Source organism: Rhinoraja longicauda, chromosome 20 (assembly GCF_053455715.1).
Source record: "Rhinoraja longicauda isolate Sanriku21f chromosome 20, sRhiLon1.1, whole genome shotgun sequence".
NCBI classification, from domain to species: Eukaryota; Metazoa; Chordata; class Chondrichthyes; order Rajiformes; family Arhynchobatidae; genus Rhinoraja; species Rhinoraja longicauda.
Genome location: NC_135972.1, coordinates 31,173,552 through 31,195,298, shown reverse-complemented (window position 1 = coordinate 31,195,298; position 21,747 = coordinate 31,173,552). Strand labels below are relative to the sequence as shown.

General features: G+C 44.2%; 1 protein-coding gene across 1 annotated transcript in view; it reads right to left on the bottom strand.

The window, feature by feature from the left end:
- rassf9 (Ras association domain family member 9) overlaps positions 1–21,440 on the bottom strand; it is a 41,729-nt gene extending 20,289 nt beyond the window's left edge. Inside the window, exons 1-2 of the mRNA XM_078417357.1 lie at positions 21,376–21,440; positions 15,152–15,346 (exon numbers count right to left, since the gene is read on the bottom strand). Of these exons, the coding sequence (XP_078273483.1) occupies positions 15,152–15,346; positions 21,376–21,406 (226 nt within the window). The 5' untranslated portion in view covers positions 21,407–21,440. The remainder of the gene's footprint in view (positions 1–15,151; positions 15,347–21,375) is intronic.
- Positions 21,441–21,747: the final 307 nt, after the last annotated feature.

Genomic DNA, 21,747 nt, shown 5'->3' with positions numbered 1-21,747 from the left:
AATAGACAATAGACAATAGTTGCAGGAGTAGGCCATTCGGCCCTTCGAGCCAGCACCGCCATTCAATGTGATCATGGCTGATCATTCACAATCAGTACCCCGTTCCTGCCCTCTCCCCATACCCCCTGACTCTGCTATCTTTAAGAGCTCTATCTAGCTCTCTCTTGAAAGCATCCAGAGAATTGGCCTCCAATGCCTTCTGAGGCAGAGAATTCCACAGATTTATAACTCTCTGACTGAAAAAGTTTTTCCTCATCTCCGTTCTAAATGGCCTACCCCTTATTCTTAAACTGTGGCCCCTGGTTCTGGACTCCCCCAACATTGGGAACATGTTTCCTGCCTCTAACGTGTCCAATCCCTTAATAATCTTATATGTTTCAATAAGATCCCCTCTCATCCTTCTAAATTCCAGCCTAGTCGCTCCAGTCTTTCAACATACCCTTAAATCATACCCTGTTTGCTTTTGTTATTCTTCTTCGGCTAGGAGTACAGCTGGAAGCTGTTGGCAAAAAAGTGACATATTGCAGCTGCTGATAAGAAAACTAAAAGTGTGAAAAGACATTCAGGAAGTTATGCTGCGGGGTCTGGAGACTTGGATCTGGGGCTGATCCCTGACGGTGGCGAAGCAGGATGGAAGTGAACTAGGTGGGGTCGGAACGGTGCTGGGTGGGTTTGAATTGGCTATGACAGACTGAACAGGATGCAGTGAATGTCAGTGGAGGCAGAGGAATGACTGGTGGATTGCAGAAAGCCGAGAATGCAGGAAAGTTTAGCAATCACTGTGGGTGGAGGCAAAGTGAAGAAAGGATTTGCCGTGATTTATGAGGACAGCCGGCAATAGGGAGGAACAAAGGTATTTGCAGAAAAATAACATCGGACAACGCCCAGCCCAATAATTGAAGACCCAGCTAACAAAGGAACCAGCCTTGCTGGGAAACTTTTTCCAGGGTTTACACACAACTCTCCTGTTTGCAGCTGGCCTTTGAGCTACTTTCAGCATTTCATTGAAGATTGCTTATTTATATGTATTTTTAAGAATTAAATCGTAGAGTGTGAAATGCAGTCACCATAAAAACAATTACGTAGACAAAAGGATTTGCAGATGCTGGAATCTTGAGGAAAAAAAACACAAATTGCGGGATTAATTGCACGGGTCAGGCACAACCTACGGAGAACATAGATGGAGTAGATGCAAGGAATCTCTTGCCCAGAGTAGGTGAATCGAGGACAAGGGGACATAGGTTTAAGGTGAAGGGGGAAAGATTTAATAGGGATCTGAAAGGTAACTTTTTCACACAAAGTTGTGGTGGGAAGAATAAGCTGCCAGAGAAGGTAGTTGACGCAGGGACTATGCCAACTTTTAAGAAACAGATAGACAGGTACATGGATAGGATAGGTTTGGAGGGATGTGGGGAAAATGTGGGCAGGTGGGACTAGTGTAGCTGGAACATGTTGGCCGGTGTGGGCAAGTTGGGTCGAAGGGCCTGTTACCACGCCGTATCACTCAATGACTTTATGACTCTAGGTAAACGTCGTTTTGAGTCGGGACCCTCTTCATAAGAAGAATTAAACTTATTTACAATCTATATTCTCTCTGTCATGTGTCTGAATGTTTTTAAAAACATACTTCATCCACTTGGTGGCTATTATAAAAATATTAATTAAACACAGTGATTATTCATTGTTTTATTTCAACTAATTCTATAATTTGTACTTTTTAATGGGCAAGACAAACAGAATTAGATCGAATGGAACTGAAACGTACATAAACTGATGGGAGTTCTAATGAGAGGCGATCAACGTGAAATGATTGTCCTCGCTCCACAGATACTGCACGTCCTGCTGGATATATCCTTAATTTCAGGTTTTATTTTTAATATTCAGCATCTGCGGTATTTTGCTTGGAGCAGATGGTACTTACCTACAATATTGGAGTCATGCAAAATATTGTTCCCACTTCTAAATTTGTGTAACCATATTTTTAGCTGTCTCAGATAGATGTTTACAATATACTTCAAGCTAATATGTGTTGAAATATCCGACTGGAAAATTAATTAACTTTAGATTCTTTAGTTTAGTTTTATTTTAGAAATACAGCACAGAAACAGGCCCTTCGGCCCACCGAGTCCGTACCGACCAGTGATCCCCGCACATTAACACTATCCTACACACACTAGGGACAATTTACACTTACACCAAGCCAATTTACCTACGTGCCTGTACGTCTTTGGAGTGTGGGAGGAAACCGAAGATCTCGGAGTGTGGAGATGAGGAACGCAGAAATCCATTGGGGTTTCCCCGCGCAGGTTCGAATCCTGCCAACTCCTCTGAAGACGAGCTGGAACATTCTGCGGTTTGGGCTACTGATTACTACTAGCTTTAGCAAGTTCAGCATTTTTGTGATTACGTAGCCTCAAGCAGGTGAGAGAGAGAGAGAGAGAGAGCCTCAAGCATGTGCTTTAACCTAGCACACAATGCTGCAATGCCCATGTGGAGTCCAGTGGCCGAAGCAAACAAAAAGGACAGATCTGGCTCTGCGTTCCTCATCTCCACAGGAGAAAACCCACACGGTCACGGGAAGAACGTACAAACTGTACAGACAGCGCCCGTAGTCGGGATTGAACCGGTGTCTCTGGCACTGCAAGTGCTATAGGACAGCAACTCTACCGCTGTGCCAACCACGTATGCTAATCTCTTGAAACGATTACATGTCCATTTATAAATGGTAGAAAAGAAGCACTGTTCCTCTAGCTTCACAGTAGTCCTGGTCATCTTAATCCACAGCTAACCTTCTGTCACTTACTTGAGAGTAACTACTGTGAAAGGAAGAGAGATGGATCACAAGCTACCTGTGAATACATGAGCATCGAGGTCAGCCTGTGAGCTATGTTTATGTGCGTACTTGCAAACCTTGCCATTTACCTACTCCTAAAATCTATTAGGTATTGCACTCCAGTTGACAAGATGAGCTAGTATGCCTCAGCAAAGGTTGGAGTTCTGTTTTAAAAACACCAGTAATACTAATGAATGGATCAAAGGTCTTACCCAGTCATATTTATGAGTGTATTTTTAACAAGATCCATCACATATGCCACAAAAAGTAATCTTGTTTTGGCAAAGTCAAATATAAATATATCTGCAGGCACTGCCTGTTTGCAAAGGAGACCTTGGGCCACGGAACTGGATGCTGTGTTGGTGTTAACATTCCCCAGATAAAGGTGCCAAATTTAGAATTGTTGTGCGATTAAGGTTTCCCAATAGGAATAGTGTGAGAGATCTTGAGTTAATGATTCACATCTGCATTCACTATGGAGATGGATATTGCAGTTGGAGAATTTAGGGAGGGCAGGACGGTGAAATTCTAGAACAAATGAACATTAAAAAATAGGATGTATTTTTAGTGGGTTTAAAGAGGGAAATTTAGTTTAATTTAGTTTAGAGATACAGTGCGGAAACAGGAACCAGCGATCACCCTGTACACTAGCACTAACAATAGGGACAATTTACTGAAGCCCATTAACCTATAAACCCACATGTCTTTGGAATATGGGAGGAGACTGGAGCACCCAGAGAAAACCCACGTGGTCACTGGGAGAACATACAAATTCCGTACAGGATGGATTTGCGGGAACTGATGAGATATTACTGGAGTTCAAATAGAGATTTTATATCTCCTCTTGCGAAGAAGTCTGAAGAAGGATCGCGACCCGAAACGTCACCCATTCCTTCTAGTCAGAGATGCTGCCTGTCCCACTGAGTTGCTCCAGGTTTTTGTGTCCATCTTCGGTTTCAACCATCATCTGCAGTTCATTCCTACACGTATCTCCTCTGGACACAGGTGAGATGCCAGCTACGAGAGGACATTAAATGTGGTACCATTATTCAAGAGGGGCAGCAAGGATAAACAAGATAATTATTGGTCAGTGAGTCCAACATCAGGAGTGGGGAAATTATTGGAAACATTTCTGAAGGATGGAATTAATCTGCACTGGAAGGCTCGGGGATTAATCAAGGATAGTAAATGTAGCCTTTTTTAAAAGGGGAGATTTTGTTTGACTAATTTCACTGATTTTTTCAAAGAGATTTCTAAGTGTGTCAAATAGAGTAGCTCAATTAATGAAGCCTACATGGAGCTTTGACAAAGGAACTTTGACAAAGTCCCACTTAAGGAGCTGGTCTGAAAGGTAAGAGCCCTGGGAACCATGTAAATTTTGACAAATTGCAAAGAAAATTGGCTTGGTGATAGGAGGTAGAGGTTAATGCTTGAGAACTGCATTTACAAATGGAAACTTGTCACTGGTAGCGTATACAGGGATTGGCACAAGGACCCTTTCTATTTATTCAATACATTACTGATCTGGATGTGTGAATATAGGGGACATGATTAGTATAACACAAAGATAAAAATTGGTGATATTATTAGTGAGGAGAGTCTTTGACTACATATGATAATTATAAGTTAATAAGGACTCGGCAATAGCAGATGGAATTTAATACAGCAAAAATGTGAGTTGTTGCGTTTTGAGATGAAAATAGACAATAGACAATAAACAATAGGTGCAGGAGTAGGCCATTCGGCCCTTCGAGCCAGCACCGCCATTCAATGTGATCATGGCTGATCATTCTCAATCAGTACCCCATTCCTGCCTTCTCCTCATATCCCCTGACTCTGCTATCCTTAAGAGCTCTATCTAGCTCTCTCTTGAATGCACTCAGAGAATTGGCCTCCACTGCCCTCTGAGGCAGAGAATTCCACAGATTCACAACTCTCTGACTGAAAAATAGTTTAACAAGGCGAGGATATCTACAATGAATGGTAGGATCCCAAACATACTGAGGAGCAGGACCTTGGTTTACATGTCCAAGGATCCATGAAGACAGCAACACTTGTGAATAAGATAATTAAAAGGTCACGTGGGATAGTTGCCTTCATTAAATGAGGCCCGGACTTTAAGACCAGAAAGTTATGTAACAACTATATAAAACATTCACAAGGCCACAGCAGGGGATACTTAGTGCACTTCTGGTCACCATGTTCCAAAAGGATGTGATTGCACCAGAAAGGGGGCAGAGTAGATTCACACGGATTTGACCTGGATTTACGTTTCAGTTAGGATAGACAATAGACAATAGGTGCAGGAGGAGGCCATTCGGCCCTTCGAGCCAGCACCGCCATTCAATGTGATCATGGCTGATTATTCTCAATCAGTACCCCGTTCCTGCCTTCTCCCCATACCCCCTGACTCCGCTATCGTTAAGAGCTCTATCCAGCTCTCTCTTGAATGCATTCAGAGAATTGGCCTCCACTGCCTTCTGAGACAGGATCTATTTTCCATGAAGCAAAGGAAGCTGGACATGAAGCTGAGTGAGGTTCATTGCAACATTGTGAGAGGCGCAGATAGGGTCGGCAGCAAAAACCTTTCCCCACAGCAGAAGTGCTTGTAATCACAGGGTACAGGTTTAATTTAAAAGTTTGGAGATTCAGAGGAAGAATAGTGTGTACAAATTGGCTCAGAAATATTGTCTAAGATGTATTTCGATGAGCACTAGGAATGCTATACACTGAGCACTGGGAAATTGAATTAACAGAGATAGGTACTTGATAGCCAGCTGGACATGTGTGCTAACGTGGAGAGAATAGACAGACCTGTGGCGCCTTCACGCCCACGTTGGTTTTGCATACAGTCTGTCACCGCTGGCGACTCGCCAGCAGGCTCACGAGAAGGTCCAGCCGCAAGAGCTTAATAACAACTCCAAGGTCAGACGCACTCATTGGTCTTATCTGCACACGGGTTATGATTGGTGAGAATGCAGGTAAAAGGGGCTTCTGGAATAAACGTGGCACAAGGCGTCTGGCTCAGCGAAGTGTCGTTTGTTCTTTGCTTTCCATCGTGGGATTCAGTAGATCCTACAGACTACTTTTTAAGTTGGACCCTTCTTCAGACTGACGAAGTAGCGAAGAAAAAGCTGGAAAAAGAGGTGAGGATGGCTCAAAGCCTGGCAAGTGATAGGTGGATACAGGGGCAGGACAGTGACAATGGCCAGAGGTAAAAATGGGACAAAATTGTCTCAGTTGTGGAAAGAACGGAAGTGAAATATAAAGTGTAAACTCCACACAGACAAAACAGGAGCGTAGGATTGGACCCGGGTCTCTGGGCTGTGAGGCAGCAGCTCTACCAGCTGCATCCCTGTGCCATCCTTTGTTGGTAGTGAACCAGAATCCACCAGGATCCAAATCGGAACCATTGGGGAGCAGGGAACTCTCGTTGAGCGAGACGTTTGCCACAACCTGGGGCCCAGAAGGGGCAACGGAGAGACACAGAGTGGAGACACTACATTGCAAGGTTGCTTTGATGAGGAGGAATGTCAATGCAGCTACAACCAGCCATTGAATTCACACGTTCATAAGTTCCTAGGTTCTAGGAGCAGAATTGGGCCATTCAGACCATCATGTCTACTCTGCCATTCAATCATGGCTGATCCATCTTCCCCTCCTAACCCCATTCTCCTGCCTTCCCCCCACAACCCCTGACACCCATACTGATCAAGAATCTGTCAATCTCCGCCTTATAAATATCCATTGACTTGGCATCCACGGCCTTCTGTGGCTATGAATTCCACAGATTCACCACCCGAGTCACCTCACCTGCAGAAGCAGTTAGTGATTATTTTCTAAAATAAGGCTGCAGGTCCACTTTATTTCATTATGACGCCTCAGCAGGAATGGTAGATGAAAAGTGAAGAAAAGTTAGGTGCTGGAAATCTGAAATAAAACAGAAGGCCCTGTGGATACTCAGAAGATCGGGCAGCATCTGCGGAGAGAGAAAATGAGTTCAATGTTTCAGGTCAATGACCCCGCTCAATAGCAGACCATTAAATACTACCCTCAATGTTCAAGCAGTTTTATATCAATGAGGAACATTTACGGATGATCAGATTGAAAATTGTTGCTGCTCCTGCCTTCATCAGGTGTTTTATTAATAGTTAATTGTGGAGTTTATTAATTCATGACATTCTGGAATGGTGGTGTCACAGATATAGCAATGCCATGAATAAATAATATTTCTGCCTCATTTCTCATTCACTTTTCCTATTATTATTTTCAATTGGTGTTGAAACCAGAGCCAGAAATGACTGTCCTGGTTTTCTGATGATGGCTGATCTGGCTCCTGCAGGAGCAGACATAGTCCTAACCAATTGTTTTAATTTTGCTATTTAAGGGGCAGCACTGTGGGGCAGCATTAGAGCTGTTGCCTTACAGTGCCAGAGACCCAGGTTTGATCCTGACTACAGGTGCTGTCTGTATCGAGCATGTATGTTCTCCCCGCGACTACGTGGGTTTCTCCGGGAGCTCTGGTTTCCTCCCACATTGCAAAGATGTACAGCTTTGTAGGTTAGTTGACTTCGGTAACAAAATTGTAAATTGTCCCTAGTGTGACGGATAGTCTTAGTGTATGGGATGTTTGTTGGTCGGCACGGACTCGGTGGGTCAAGAGGCTTGTTTCCACGCTGTATCTCTAAAGTCAAAAGAAAGTCTAAAGAAAGCAAATGGCATGTTGGGCTTCGTAGCAAGGGGATTTGAGTACAGGAGCAAGGAGGTCCTACTGTAGTTGTACAGAGCCCTGGTAAGATCACACCTGGAGTATTGTGTGCAGTTTTTGTCTCTCAGTTTGAGGAAGGACATTCTTGCTATTGAGGGAGTGCAGCGTAGGTTCACTAGGTTAATTCCAGGAATGGCGGGACTAACATATGATGTAACAATGGATCGACTGGGCTTATATTCACTGGAATTTAGAAGGATGAGAGGGGACATTTTAAAATTCTTAAGGGATTGGACAGGTTAGATGCAGGAAAACCCGATGTTGGGGGAGTCCAGAACCAGGGGTCACAGTTTAAGAATAAGGGGTAGGCCATTTAGGACTGAAATGAGGAAAAACTTTTTCAACCAGAGAGTTGTGAATCTGTGGAATTCTCTGCCACAGAAGGCAGTGGTGGCCAATACACTGGATGTATTCAAGAGAGTGTTAGATATAACTCTTAGGGCTAATGGAATCCAGGAATGCTTTCAAGAGAGAGTTAGATAGAGCACTTAATGATAGTGGAGTCAGGGGGTACGGGGAGAAGGCAGGAATGGGGTACTGATTGTGAATGATCAGCCATGATCACATTGAATGGCGGTGCAGGCTCGAAGGGCCGAATAGCCTACTCCTGCACCTATTGTTTATTGTCTATTATCTATTGATATGGGAGAAAGCAGGAACAGGGTACTGATTCTGGATGATCAGCCATGATCATATTGAATGGCGGTGCTGGCTCGAAAGGCCGAATGACCTACTCCTGCACCTACTTTCTATGTTTCTATGTTTCTATGCTTCTAAGTTGAAAGAGTTTCTTCCATTTTTACCACAAAGTAATATTATTGCTCTCAATGATGTAAAACCACCAGCAATTTCCCAATAGTGTCACAAACAAGAGAGCATAGGTATAAGGTAAGGTGACAATTTTTAAGGTGAACTGAGGGTTGAGGTTTTTGCATAGAGAATGGTTGATATCGGGAACATGCTTCCAGAGGAAGCCATGGAATCATGCATAATTACTGTATCTACAAGCCAAACACTTACAGTACATAGGCAAGGTTTGGAAGGATACGTTCCTGCAGTGGGGAAATGGGATTAGTGTAAATGGGCAAAACTGCAGAAACAGTTGTCCAAACCTACCAGCCTTCCATCATTAAAAAAATTATATAAATAATGAGATATTTAATGGGTATTGGCAACTAGTTCTATAAGACATTGGTGAGGCCACATTTAGAGTATTGTGGTCAGATTTGGTTACCCTGTTATAGGAAATATGTTATAGGTGAATCTGTGGAATTCTCTGCCACAGAAGGTAGTTGAGGCCAGTTCATTGGCTATATTTAAGAGGGAGTTAGAGGTGGCCCTTGTGGCTAAAGGGATCAGGGGGTATGGAGAGAAGGCAGGTACGGGATACTGAGTTGGATGATCAGCCATGATCATATTGAATGGCGGTGCAGGCTCGAAGGGCCGAATGGCCTACTCCTGCACCTATTTTCTATGTTTCTATGTTTCTATGTTAAGCTGAAAAGGATGCAGAGACGATTTACGAGGATGTTTACCAGACTTTTTTACATAACTGGTGGTAGGTACTTAGAGTAAGCTGCCAAAGGAGGTCATTGGGGCAAGTACTATCACAACGTTTAAAAAATATTTGGACAGGTACATGGATAGGACAGGTTTAGCAGGATATGAACCAAATGCAGACAGGTAGTACTGATGTTAATGGGGCATATTGGTTGGCATGGGCAAGTTTGGTCTCCACACTATATGACTCCAAAAAAAGTATGAATCTTAAAAACTCAAAAGCCAGCTGTGTTATTTTCTATAGCTATGTGAAGTATTTTCATCTTCATACTCATGCAGAATGTAAAGCACAATTTGGAAGTGAAATTCCTTCCCCTGTGCTTTTGTCATATTTTCTAATGACAGAGAGGAAGACCATTTGGTCCAATGAATCAATGTCAGCTCCAAGCACCTTCTCTTCAACCCCAATCCACGACTTCATTCCTTGTAACCTATTTTAGTTGAGTTTTGCTCAGTTTAGTTTAGAGATGCCATGCACAAACAGGCCCTTCGGCCCATCGCACTCTTAAACTATCCTACACATACTAGGGACAATTTACAATTATACCAAGCTGATTAACCTACAAACTTGTTCGTCTTTGGAGTGTGGGAGGAAACCGGAGCTCCCGGAGAAAACCCACGCAGGTCACGGGGAGAATGTACAAACTGCATGCAGATAGCACCCGATGTCAGGATCGAACCTGAGTCTCTGGCACTGTACTGCCTTTCACACGGCCACCAACCCCCCCCCCCCGATTCTCTTTCCACTCACCCACGCCAGACATAAATCACAATAGCAAATTAGCCTTCCAAACCAGCAGGTCTGCGGGATGTGGGAAACAAAGGGAGCGCATGGGATTGAATCTTCGTGAAGAGAATCAATATGACCAACACCACCGACGTCTGAAGTCAGAATTGAACCTGAGTCGCTGGAGCTGTGCAGCAGCAGAACTAACCGCTGTGCTACTGAGCAAGTCCACCGTGTCACTGTGCCACTTTAAGCCTGATGGTTAAAATGAGATTAACGAGAAAATTAACCATCAAGTCAAATACTGGATCTGTGGCCAATCCATTACAAATAGACAATCCAAATCTAATAACGTTAACCTCTATTGTTCAGTATTACACATTGACACTTTGAATTGATTGCAAACTTTGGTATTTGGATAACCAAAGAGCAAATAGCAGTCCCTAAACAGTAAAGGGTTCACTTCCGTGAAACTATAGATCAATCAATTGATTTTCATTCTCACATTTAAAAGCCACTTGTGCCTTGTTCATTGTGTCACCCATCCAATAAGGAATTATGCTTGAGAGAAGCATGAGTTACAATCAGAAAAGTTACACATAAGTACATTCTTGAAGCCGCACCCTTTGAGATGGCTTGCTAAGGCTTGCACTGATGGTCTCACCATCTTGATGTGACATAACAATAACTAGAGTTAGAATAAAGCATTTTCGCCTGTTTGTAAATGTGAACAAATCTTGATATTCCCTGTTTTCCAAATTAAATTCAGGCAACATTTAAAAAAATAAATCAGCAGTTAAAAGGAATGTAGGAAGTGGAATCCAGTTAACTTAATGAAGTAAAGAAAATGTCTATAAAATGAACTGGAAACGATCAGAAATGCCCAGCATGTCACACATCATCTGGAAGTGGAAAATCTGACTTGCATTTCTAATGGAAAGTTTTTATAATGAAGAATATTATCCAGAAGTATCAAAGGCAGCTGCTTTATTAGTCGACAGGCCTTATGCCAGAGTGCCGTAGCAAATGTCATCTCTCTGCCATTTCAATAAGACTGTGCTTTATTAAACTTTGATCATTTCTGCCAACTCCACTTTATCACTGACATTCCCTTTATTCTCTCCACTGTCAGCTTCTCACCAATTTGACATGCTTGGTTTCTACCTTTTCCTAATTCAGATTAAAGATTATTAGAGGGTGGTGAACCTATGGAATTCTTTGCCACAGAAGGCTGTGGAGGCTTAGTCAGTGGATATTTTTAAGGCAGAGATAGAGATTCTTGATTAGTCCCGGTGCCAGAGGTCATGGGGAGAAGGCAGGAGAATGGGGTTCGGAGGGAGAGATAGATCATTCATGATTGAATGGCGAAGTAGACTTGATGGGCCGAATGGCCTAATTCAACTCCTATCCCTTATGACCTTATGACCTTATGATAAACTTGAGGCATTAAGTCTGTTTCTCCCTCAACAGACCTACTGAATATTTCCAGCATTTTCCATTTTAGTTCACACTCCCAGCATCTGCAACTTTTTGCATTAAAATTCCTGGTTCTACATCCTTTCTGTAAGTTGGTGACCAGAATTCTAGCTCTGGCCTAACCAATGTTTAATGCACCCTCACCATGAACTCCCTGCTCTCATACTCTATTCTTCACCCTGTAGAATAAAACATGGCATTTGGAATGGGGAAAGGGTGATGGGCAATCGAGTGGTGCAGATGATCTAGTTAGGAGCTACCTCACAGATCCAGCAGCCCAGGTTCAATCCTGAAACCCGCTGCTGTCCATGTGGAGTTTGCACACTCCCCTTGTGCCTGCATGGGCTTCTTACAAGTGCTCCAGTTAACAAATGTTTTTCACTGTACCTCGCGGTACACGTGACAATAAACTAAACTAAACCATCTCACATCCCGAAAAAATCGGCTACTTGGTAGAATAAATTGTATCTAGTTTGGAGGTAAGTGATGAAATCTAGAGGGAATCTAGAGAGAATGTGATCATAATAAAATGGGATTAGTGTATTTTATGGACTCAGTGGGCCAAATAAGCAGTTTCTGTGCAATGACTCTGTGACCCTGTTAACCCCTTGGACTACTTTTTTGCCTGTACTCCAACCTTCAAGGATCTGTGTGTGGCCATGCACACCAAAATTATTTTACTCTGGCACTCTTCCCAATATCACACCATATTTTTTGTTGTTTTGGTTTTGTCTTGCCTCGCTTCCCCTTCCCAACTCGATTAATCTTACTTTCCCTTTAATTCCATTTCACGTTTATCTTCTGCCTGATCTGCCCACTAGCTAGGGTGGCAGTGCAAAGATACTGCTAACCGTTCGAGCAGTGCAAATATTAACAGTAATGTTCTGTTCTTTAAATTCACTAATTGGCATCAGGAAGGAGGTGTATACTGTATTAAAAGCAAATGTTAACCTTTTTTGTTGACCATGCAATTACTTTAAAGGAATAATGTTAACAAGCGGCCCATTGCAACAGGTCGGTACATGTTTTTTTTGTCTTATCTCAAAATTAAACATTAGTTTCCCTGGCACTAATAGAGACAACACACTGGTGTGTTTCTAGCCTGTCATATATAACCATATCTTATCTGCTTTTTTGATAGTTACTATGTTGTAGGTTCATTGAGTTTTTCTCACAATATCTTTCTGCAGTGTAGAATTTTCAAAAGTACATCACATTAGCATTTCTATATATTTGCCTTAGTGGGGCCTCCAAATCAGTAACTTTGTACGGAAGCACATATATGTAAGTAACCCCACTAGCTTCCCCACCCTCTCTCACTTTCCACTACCCCCCCCCCCCCAACTCAGTGCTCACCCATTTCTCCCTCGATCTTGCCTGAGCCACCCCAGTCCTAACCCCACTTTTGTTCACTTATCTCCCATCCCTGAGTTCCTCACTTCCCTGTTATCTCCCCGCTTGCCCTCCTCCCATCCCCTTCCACCTATATCCCTCCCTCTGGCTTTCCATTTCACTCCTCCTCTTCTCTCCTTATCTGACCCTTTTATCTCCTTTCATCTGTAGCCTCTGGATGTTACTCCGCCAATTGGTCAATCAACCCCCCCCTCCCCCTCCCCCCCCCTCCCCCTCCCACCCCCCCCCCCCCCCCGTCTCTCTGTATCCACCTATCACTTACCGGGCTCTGTCCTGCCCCCACCTCTTTTGTCCAGCTTTCCACCCCCCTACTATGATCAGTCTGAAGAAGGCTCTCAACCCGAAACATTGTCTGCCCACTCCCTCCACATATGCTGAGTGTATCCAGCACTTTGTGTTTTGCACAATTTACTCCCACACAGTGACAGAACTCTTTTAATGCAGAAAACACAAGGTACTGCAGACGCTAAAAGAAAATACTACTAAAAGATTACTAAAAGAAAACACAGAGTGCTGGAATAAGTCTGAAACATCGCTTATCCATGTCTTCCAGAGATGTTGCCCGACCCGCTGAGTCTCTCCAGCACTTTGTGCTTCTCTTTTGGTCCAACCTGTTTGAACTGAGATGGCAAAAGGTGCTCCAGAACATTGGGTTCAGCAATTAAGGTTAATGAAAGGAATACAGTGAATTATAGTACAATTGGTGAAGTCCAGAACAAGGGGTCACAGTTTAAGGATAAGGGGGAAGACCGAGATGAGAAAGTTTTTTTTCACACAGAGTGGTGAATCTGTGGAATTCTCTGCCACAGAAGGTAGTTGAGGCCGGTTCATTGGCTATATTTAGGAGGGAGTTAGATGTGGCCCTTGTGGCTAAAGGGATCAGGGGATATGGACAGAAGGCAGGTACGGGATACTGAGTTGGATGATCAGCCATGATCATATTGAATGGCGGTGCAGGCTCGAAGGGCTGAATGGCCTCCTCCTGCACCTATTTTCTATGTTTCTATGTTTCTAATTTAGATACATAAATAAAACAGGCTAAGGGAAAGATTGAAAAGGTAAGAAAAAAAGAAAATATTTCAAATGTAAAGTTCAACATATGCCTGGGAACAATGTATTGGTTGGGAGAGTGAGACTGCACAATTTCATTGTCCTCCCTCTGGGTTAAAGTTGAATGTCAGGGCCATCAATAACATCGTTACCAACACCACCCGAATGCATAGCATTGAACGGCTCACTTCATCTGTTACAGACAGCACAGATCTCCGCTGATTGTAAAACTGAGGGCGAAGTGGTCTTCCTTTTGGCTTTGCCAAGGCCAGCTGGCATGGTGTGGGGTTTATATGGTGTATCTCTGGGTTGCTACAAACCGCCCTGCGGTTTCGCGTACCTACCTACCTACCACAGCGAGCACAAAAGAACCTGCCATTCACTTGTCGGTACTTGCATTGCCCACACGAGTGGCCATCCGTCGAAACCACTTCACGAAACGTTTGCAATGCAAACGCCGAGAACTGTGGAGCTCGCTGTGTGTGTGTGTGTGTGTGTGTGTGTGTGTTGTGTGAGCTCGCTTTTCTTGTTTGAGCCACTGCGAAACTACAAGCGCTGCAATTCACATCTGACCGCTTTGGATGGTCGTGTTAAACAGACATGTTTGTACGCATTCCTGCAAATGTATGCATTCTCCACATGCTAATAATTGTGGGCAGGGCCGTGCTACGTACCGCTCGCCCCTTGTCCGCACTGACCGTAATTGTCAACGTAACATTTCCAACATTACAAGCAATTACAACAGCCAAATGTTACTGACATCAACGCTTCCATTTACCAAGCAGTTAGGACAGGTTTTTTTTTGGCTGAGATTCCCGCTGGTTGGAAGAGCTTATTTCCAATAGATACCCATCACAGAAAATGAATAAATTGTGTTGGAAAGCAAACTGCAGATGCTGGTTTAAATCGAAGGTTAGACACACAATGCTGGAGTAACTCAGCGGGTCGGGCAGCATCTCTGGAGAGAAGGAATGGGTGGGTGACGTTTCGGGTCGAGACCCTTCTTCAGGGAATAAATGATTAGTTTGGAGCCGCATACATGTATAACACCTACTTTCTTGCGTTTTGCACAATTTGCAGCGAATTGGCTCGAATTCAGACCCCCATGCAGAATGTGCATTTGGTAGTTGGACAAGTTCTCACTGCAACCCCCAGCAGGGTCTGAAGAAGGGTCTCGACCCGAAACGTCACCAATTCCTTCTCTCCTGAGATGCTGCCTGACCTGCTGAGTTACTCCAGCATTTTGTGAATAAACACCTTTCGATTTGTACCAGCATCTGCAGTTATTTCCCTACGCAACCCCCCCCCCAGCAAGTAAACTCACCTCGTTGCTTTGGACTGGCCGGCAACTGTTCCAAGCGGCGTGGTTGCGCCTTGTTGAGTCCAACGTTCCCGGAAAGCCTCCTTTCAAGTAATGGATTCCATTGCACCGATGGTTTACTGATTAATTGTGACCCTGTGGATGCCGGAGATGCTTGGTGGGCGGTTTGGCACGGTCCCACGCCTGGAAACCTCCCACCTGCTTAAGACAACAAAACAACAACATCACGCTTTAATGAGCAGACCAGAAACTTTCAGTTCAAAGCGACCCTCGATCAATGTGCGCAACCTTGAATCGTGAACATTGGCCAGCTCTCTAATAGTTGGGGGGGGGGGGGGGGGGGGAACTCGCAACACACAGCGTGGAATATGTGAATAATGTTGATAAATCGCACCCCCTTCCATCGGAAAGTTACCCCCAGTGCGTCCCGTTTTATATTTGAGGCTGTATCGAGAGTGTTTTTTTTAGGTGTATACTTATTAGGAACCTCAGTTTGAGACGTGGCTCGATGTGAGAGTCCGTGGGAAGTGAATACTGCGCGTTTGTTGTTAGTTACCAGAAGGAGGATTGGCAGCGGGGAATGTTTGCTTCGGATCGCATCGCAGTGACCTCTGCTGGAAGATGCCTGCGGGTGGACCTACCTAGGTAACAGGCTCCTCACAATCCTACCGTTAGAGTTGGGCACTTGGACCCCAGCAGTCTGATGTATTCAAGAGAGAGTTAGATACAGCTCTCAGGGCTCACTGAATCAAGGGACATGGGGAGAAAGCAGGAACAGGGTACTGATTCTAGACGTGTAGGAAAAAAATACTGCAGATGCTGGTTTAAATCGAAGGTAGAAGAGGGGAAAATAACTGCAGATGCCGGTTTAAATCGAAGGTAGGGTCTGAAGAAGGGTCTCGACCCGAAATGTCACCCATTCCTTCTCTCCTGAGATGCTGCCTGACCACTGAATTACTCCAGCATTTTGTGTCTACCTACAGATTCTAGATGATTAGCCATGATCATATTGAATGGCGGTGCTGGCTCGAAGGGTCGAATGGCCTACTCCTGCACCTATTGTCTATGTTTCTATGTTGGCCGGTGTGGGCAAGTTAGGCCAAAGGACATGTTACCACACCGTATCACTCTATGACTCTAGATAAACAAAGTTATTTACAATCTATATTCTCTCTGTCATGTGTCTGAATGTTTTCAAAACACATACTTCATGCACTTACCCGGTGGCTATCATTAAAATATTAATTGAGCACAGTGAATATTAATTGTTTTATTTCAACTAATTCTATAATTTGTACTTTTAACAGTTTTTTAAAATGGGCAAGACAAAGAATTAAATCAAATGGAACTGAAACGTACATAAACTATGAGAGTTCTAATGAGAGGTGATTAACGTGAAACGATTGTTCCCTCTCCACAGATACCGCATGTCCTGCTGAATATATCCTCATTTTCTGTTTTATTTCAAATACTTAACATCCAATGAGATAAAACAGTCTGAAGAGGGGTCTCGACCCGAAACGCCATTCATTTGTTCTCTCCAGAGATGCTGCCTGTCCCGCACATTTACTCCAGCGTTTTGTGTCTACCCAGCAGTATGACTATTGACTTCTCCAACTTCAAGTAACCCGTGCTTTCCCTCGCTCTCCATCCCTCCCCTTCTTAGTTCTCCAACCAGTCTGACTGTCACCCCTGATTAAATTTTATCTCTATGCTTTGCTGTCACCTTTTCCGAGCTAACAATTCTACATTTTCCTTGAGCCACATCCCTCTTGATGTCTGGTCTTCACACCTTACACTTCCTTATCTCCGTGTCACCCTCTCCCCTGACTCTCAGTCTGAAGAAGGGACGCAACCCAAAATGTCACCCATTCCTTCCGTCCAGAGATGCTGCCTGTCCCGCTGAGTTACTCCAGCATTTTGAATCTATTTAAGAGTTGGATTCCTGCCACAGTACTTGCAGTACTGAGGGTGGGACAGTGACTCAGGGAGATGAGGGACCTATCAGTTTCACCCCCCAAGATAACCAGTAGGTTTAAACTGAGGGGGGGAGGGGGGGAGGAGGGGGAGGGGAGGGGGGGAGAGAGGGAGAGAGAGAGAGAGAGAGAGAGAGAGAGAGAGAGAGAGAGAGAGAGAGAGAGAGAGATCCTCCCACAGTTTGCCTACATCACAGTGATAAGCAGAAAATGGTTGAACAAAGGGAGATCGGTTTAGTAAACAATTCGCCATGCTTTGCTGTAATATATTAAGATGGCAGTTGGTCATAAGGTACAATTATCACAATGATGCTTATCCAATAATCCATAAGCCAAATAAGTGACAAGGGGCAATTGTTTCACCCAGAGGGTACATGGAACGAGCTGCCGGAGGAGGCAGTTAAGACAGGTACGATAACAAAGATGGACACATAATGCTGGAACAACTCAGCAGGATGGGCAGCATCTCTGGAGAGAAGGAATGGGTGATGTTTTGCATCAAAATCTTTCATCAGACTCTGAAGAAGGAACTGACCCCAAAACATCACCCATTCCTTCTCTCCAGAGATGCTGCCTGTCCCGCTGAGTTGCTTCAGCATTTTGTGTCTGTCTTCGGTGTAAACCAGCATGCTCGACCCGAAACGTCACCCATTCCTTCTCTCCAGAGATGCTGCCTGTCCTGCTGAGTTACTCCAGCTTTTTGTGTCTATCTTTGGTTTAAACCAGCATCTGCAGTTCCTTCTTACACATTTTGTCTGCAGTTCCTCCCTACACAGGTACTATAACAACATTTAAAAAGACGTTTGGGTAGGTACAGGGTTAGGAAAGGTATTGAGGGATATGGGCCAAATATGGGCAGCTGGGACTATTGTAGAGGGGGCATCGTGGCCGGCATGGACAAGTTGGACCAAAGGGCCTGTTTTCACGTTCTATGACTCCATTATCATAGTGAGGCCCAGCACAAATTGGATGAACAGCATCTCATATTTCGCTTGGGCAGCTTACACCCCAGCGGTATGAACATTGACTTCTCTAACTTCAGATAGTTCCTCTGTCCCTCTCTTTCCCCTCCCCCTTCCCAGTTCTCCCACTGTCTTCCTGTCTCCAACTACATCCTATCTTTGTCCCGCCCCCTCCCATGACATCAGTCTGAAGAAGGGTCTCGACCCGAAACGTCACCCATTCCTTCTCTCCTGAGCTGCTGCCTAACCCGCTGAGTTACTCCAGCATTTTGTGTCTATCCTGTATGACTCTGTCTCTATGAGGAGACAAAGGCCACTGCATTGAATTCTCCAATTTTATGTAGCTTCTGCAAACACCTGCTTCACCCCTCATCTTCCCCTCCCCCCTCCCCTTTCTCCCTTCCTCCACTAAAAGTCTGTTGACCAACTCCATAGTTCACAACCGTGCATCCCTCTTGAGCTCACACCTGTCTCTGGCCAACAATTGGCCTATCAGGGAACCTCCTTGCCCAAAGTCATCTATTGCCAGCCCTCATGTGTCCTTTTTTTCTCTTCCAGTTTTCTCCCCACTCTCCCCGCTACAATCAGTCTGAAGAATGGTCCTGACCCAAAACGTCACTTGTCCATTTTCTCCAGAGGTGCTGCCTGACCCACTGAGTTACTCCAGCATTTCGTGTCTACTTAAGGTCACCGCAGACCCAGGAATCTGGAACAAAAACATAACACTGGAAGAACGCAGCGGGTCAAGCAGCATCTGTGAGGACATGAAGACCCCTGATGCAGGATCTTGACTAATGCCTTTTGCCTCCACAGGTGGTGTGTGTGTGTGTGTGTGTGTGTGTGTGTGGGGGGGGGGGGGGGGGGTCAAGCAGAGCCTCAGATCCCCATCCTTCTGCCAATAATCATTAAACATGTTGAAAATTTTACATTTTGAAAAAAAATGCTGAAATCTAAATAAAAGCAGAAGATGTCAAACAACACATCCATTCAGCCTTCATTTGTAGAAACAGACACAGAGTTAATGTTTCAGTCCGTAAACCCTTTATCAGAACTGGGGGATAAAGAGAAAACAAAGGCAGTTTTAGATCACTGAGGTTTGGCTGAGGCAATGGGAACTTTGGTGTTTGAGTGTGGCCAGAGTTGCTATGGTGATGGGTTGTGTGGGGTCCAGTCATACAGCCAGATGGGTTAATGGAGACAGTTAGAGGTTAATAACAGAAAAAAAGAGATAGGAATGTGGGGCATATTGAGGACGTGTGTGCATGGTATAATATGCATGGGTTTCATAGAGTTATCCAACATGGAAATGGGTCCATCAACCCACTGGGTCCATGTCAGTCATCACTGAATTACTTACCCTAATCCTGCACTAATTTTATTTTATTCTTCCCCATCTTTCTATCACTCACCTGCACACTGAGAGCAATTAAGATTAGCCAACTGACGTACTAACCTGTATGTCCTCTGGATGTGGGAGGAAACCAAAGCACCCAGAGGAAGCCAATGTAGAAACATAGAAACATAGAAAATAGGTGCAGGAGGAGGCCATTCTGTCCTTCGAGCCAGCACCGCCATTCATTGTGATCATGGCTGATCGTCCCCAATCAATACCCCGTACCTGCCTTCTCCCCATATCCCTTGATTCCACTAGCCACTAGAGCTCTATCTAACTCAAGATAGGCTATGTAGTCGGAGGGAGCACATGAGACGTTTACAGGGACAGCACTAGAGGTCAGGCGCTGTGAGGGAACAACTCTACCAGCTGCACCATTAGGCGGCCATGCTTTTACTTGCACTTAACTTGACTCCCTGAATAAAGTCAACCTTAACTTCCATTATAAAAACAGGAAATGCTGGAAATACCTCAGCAGGTTAGTCAGCATCTGTGGAGAGAGAAACAGAGGCAATGTTTCAGATCTGATATTCTTTATCAGAGCTCCCTCAGGATGTCATCCTCCTGACTGAACCCGAATGGAGCTTCTTGAAACCTTTTCACTCTACCTCGGTATACATGACAATAAACTAGTATGTCTGACACAAGATTTCCTCATTCCATAACTGCTCCAAATGGGAGTGCACGTGGATTGCTTTAAGATGGCATCTACAACACACGATGCCTCAAAAGAGCCACCAGCATCCACAAAGACTCTTCACACCCCTGCAACAGTCTGTTCGAACTCCTTCCATCGGGCAGACGATAAAAGGCCTTCTACGCCTGCACCTCCAGACTCAGGAACAGCTTCATCCCCAGGGCCATAGCTGCTATGAACCGGTCCTGCTGAGCCGGATGGCCACAACGCATAGATCAACGTGCACTTTACCCTGTCCAAAACTGTTACAACTGTTTTGTTTCGTTGGGTTGCTGCTGTCTAAATTATTTAAATTATTGCATCGTATGGGAGGCGCAATCCCAATCTCGTTGTACCCCTGGGTACAATGACAATAAAGATATATTGTATTGTATTGTATTGTATCCTCTTTAATCTTAACTTTCATACCACTTTGATGCTTGGACATGAAAGAAACAACTGAATATTTAAAAGAGCTCTTCACATCCTTTTCTTGGGATTCAAAGTTCCTTTCAAGTGTAACCACTGTTATTTGGAAGAATCATGGAAGGCTATGGTGAGTCTGAAGAAGGGTCTTGACCCGCAATGTCACCTATTCATGTTCTCCTGACCTGCTGAGTTACTCCAGCACATTGTGTCCTTTCATGGCTGGCAATTTTTATACAGAAAAATGACAATGACTGGGTTGTACTAAATGAATGATAACTATTGATTCGGAAACCAAGAATAATTCCCCTGGCCAAGGTAGATCCATAAGATATTTAATGACCGTCTGAGAGACCCCACATGGATACACATGTAGCCTCCCATTGTAAAGCTGGTCGCTCTGATTGTGAGGTGCTCGCTCAGCACTGCACTGCATTGCACTGCCCTGGACTCCACTATCAGCAAAAGCATTAGTGAGAGTTCAGAACATGTTCTTGTGATAAGAAGCGATAGTCAATCGACAGGTTAAAGAAGCTTGGACTATTCGCTCTGGAGAAAAGAAGGCTCAGTGGTAGCAAGGTAGCACCTTTGGGAAGGGGATGTGGAAAAGGTGTTTGGTTCAGGAGCCTGATATCAGTGGGGAACTTGTTCTTCAGTGAGTCGGCTTAAATTTGAGAGAATCATTGTTGGACATGTCAAATCTACTCAGATGCCCAAGAAATGAAATATGCTGATTTGTTTTCTTGATTACTACTGGTGAAGGGACCAGGTTAGGTTTCTGGTGATATGGATACCTTGGAACTTGAAGCTGACGACCATCTCCATAGTAGCACTGTTGATGAGGACATGGTTGTGCTCATCCCCTCACGTCCTTAGTTCAACAACCTTCTCTTGCATCTTGCTGATGTTGTTGCTATGATACGAGGTTCTCCATCTCTTTCCTATACACTGTCTCATCATAGTTGTTAATCTGGTTGACAACAGTGGTATCATCAGAGAATTTAAAGGGAAGCAAGGCAAGGCAAGTTTATTTATACAGCACATTTCAGCAGCAACAAGGCAATTCAAAGTGCTTTACACAAAACATTAAAGAGCAATTGAAAACAATTTAAAACGGTCATTAAAGAGAATAGAAAATAAAAACAAGCTAAAACAGAATAAGACAG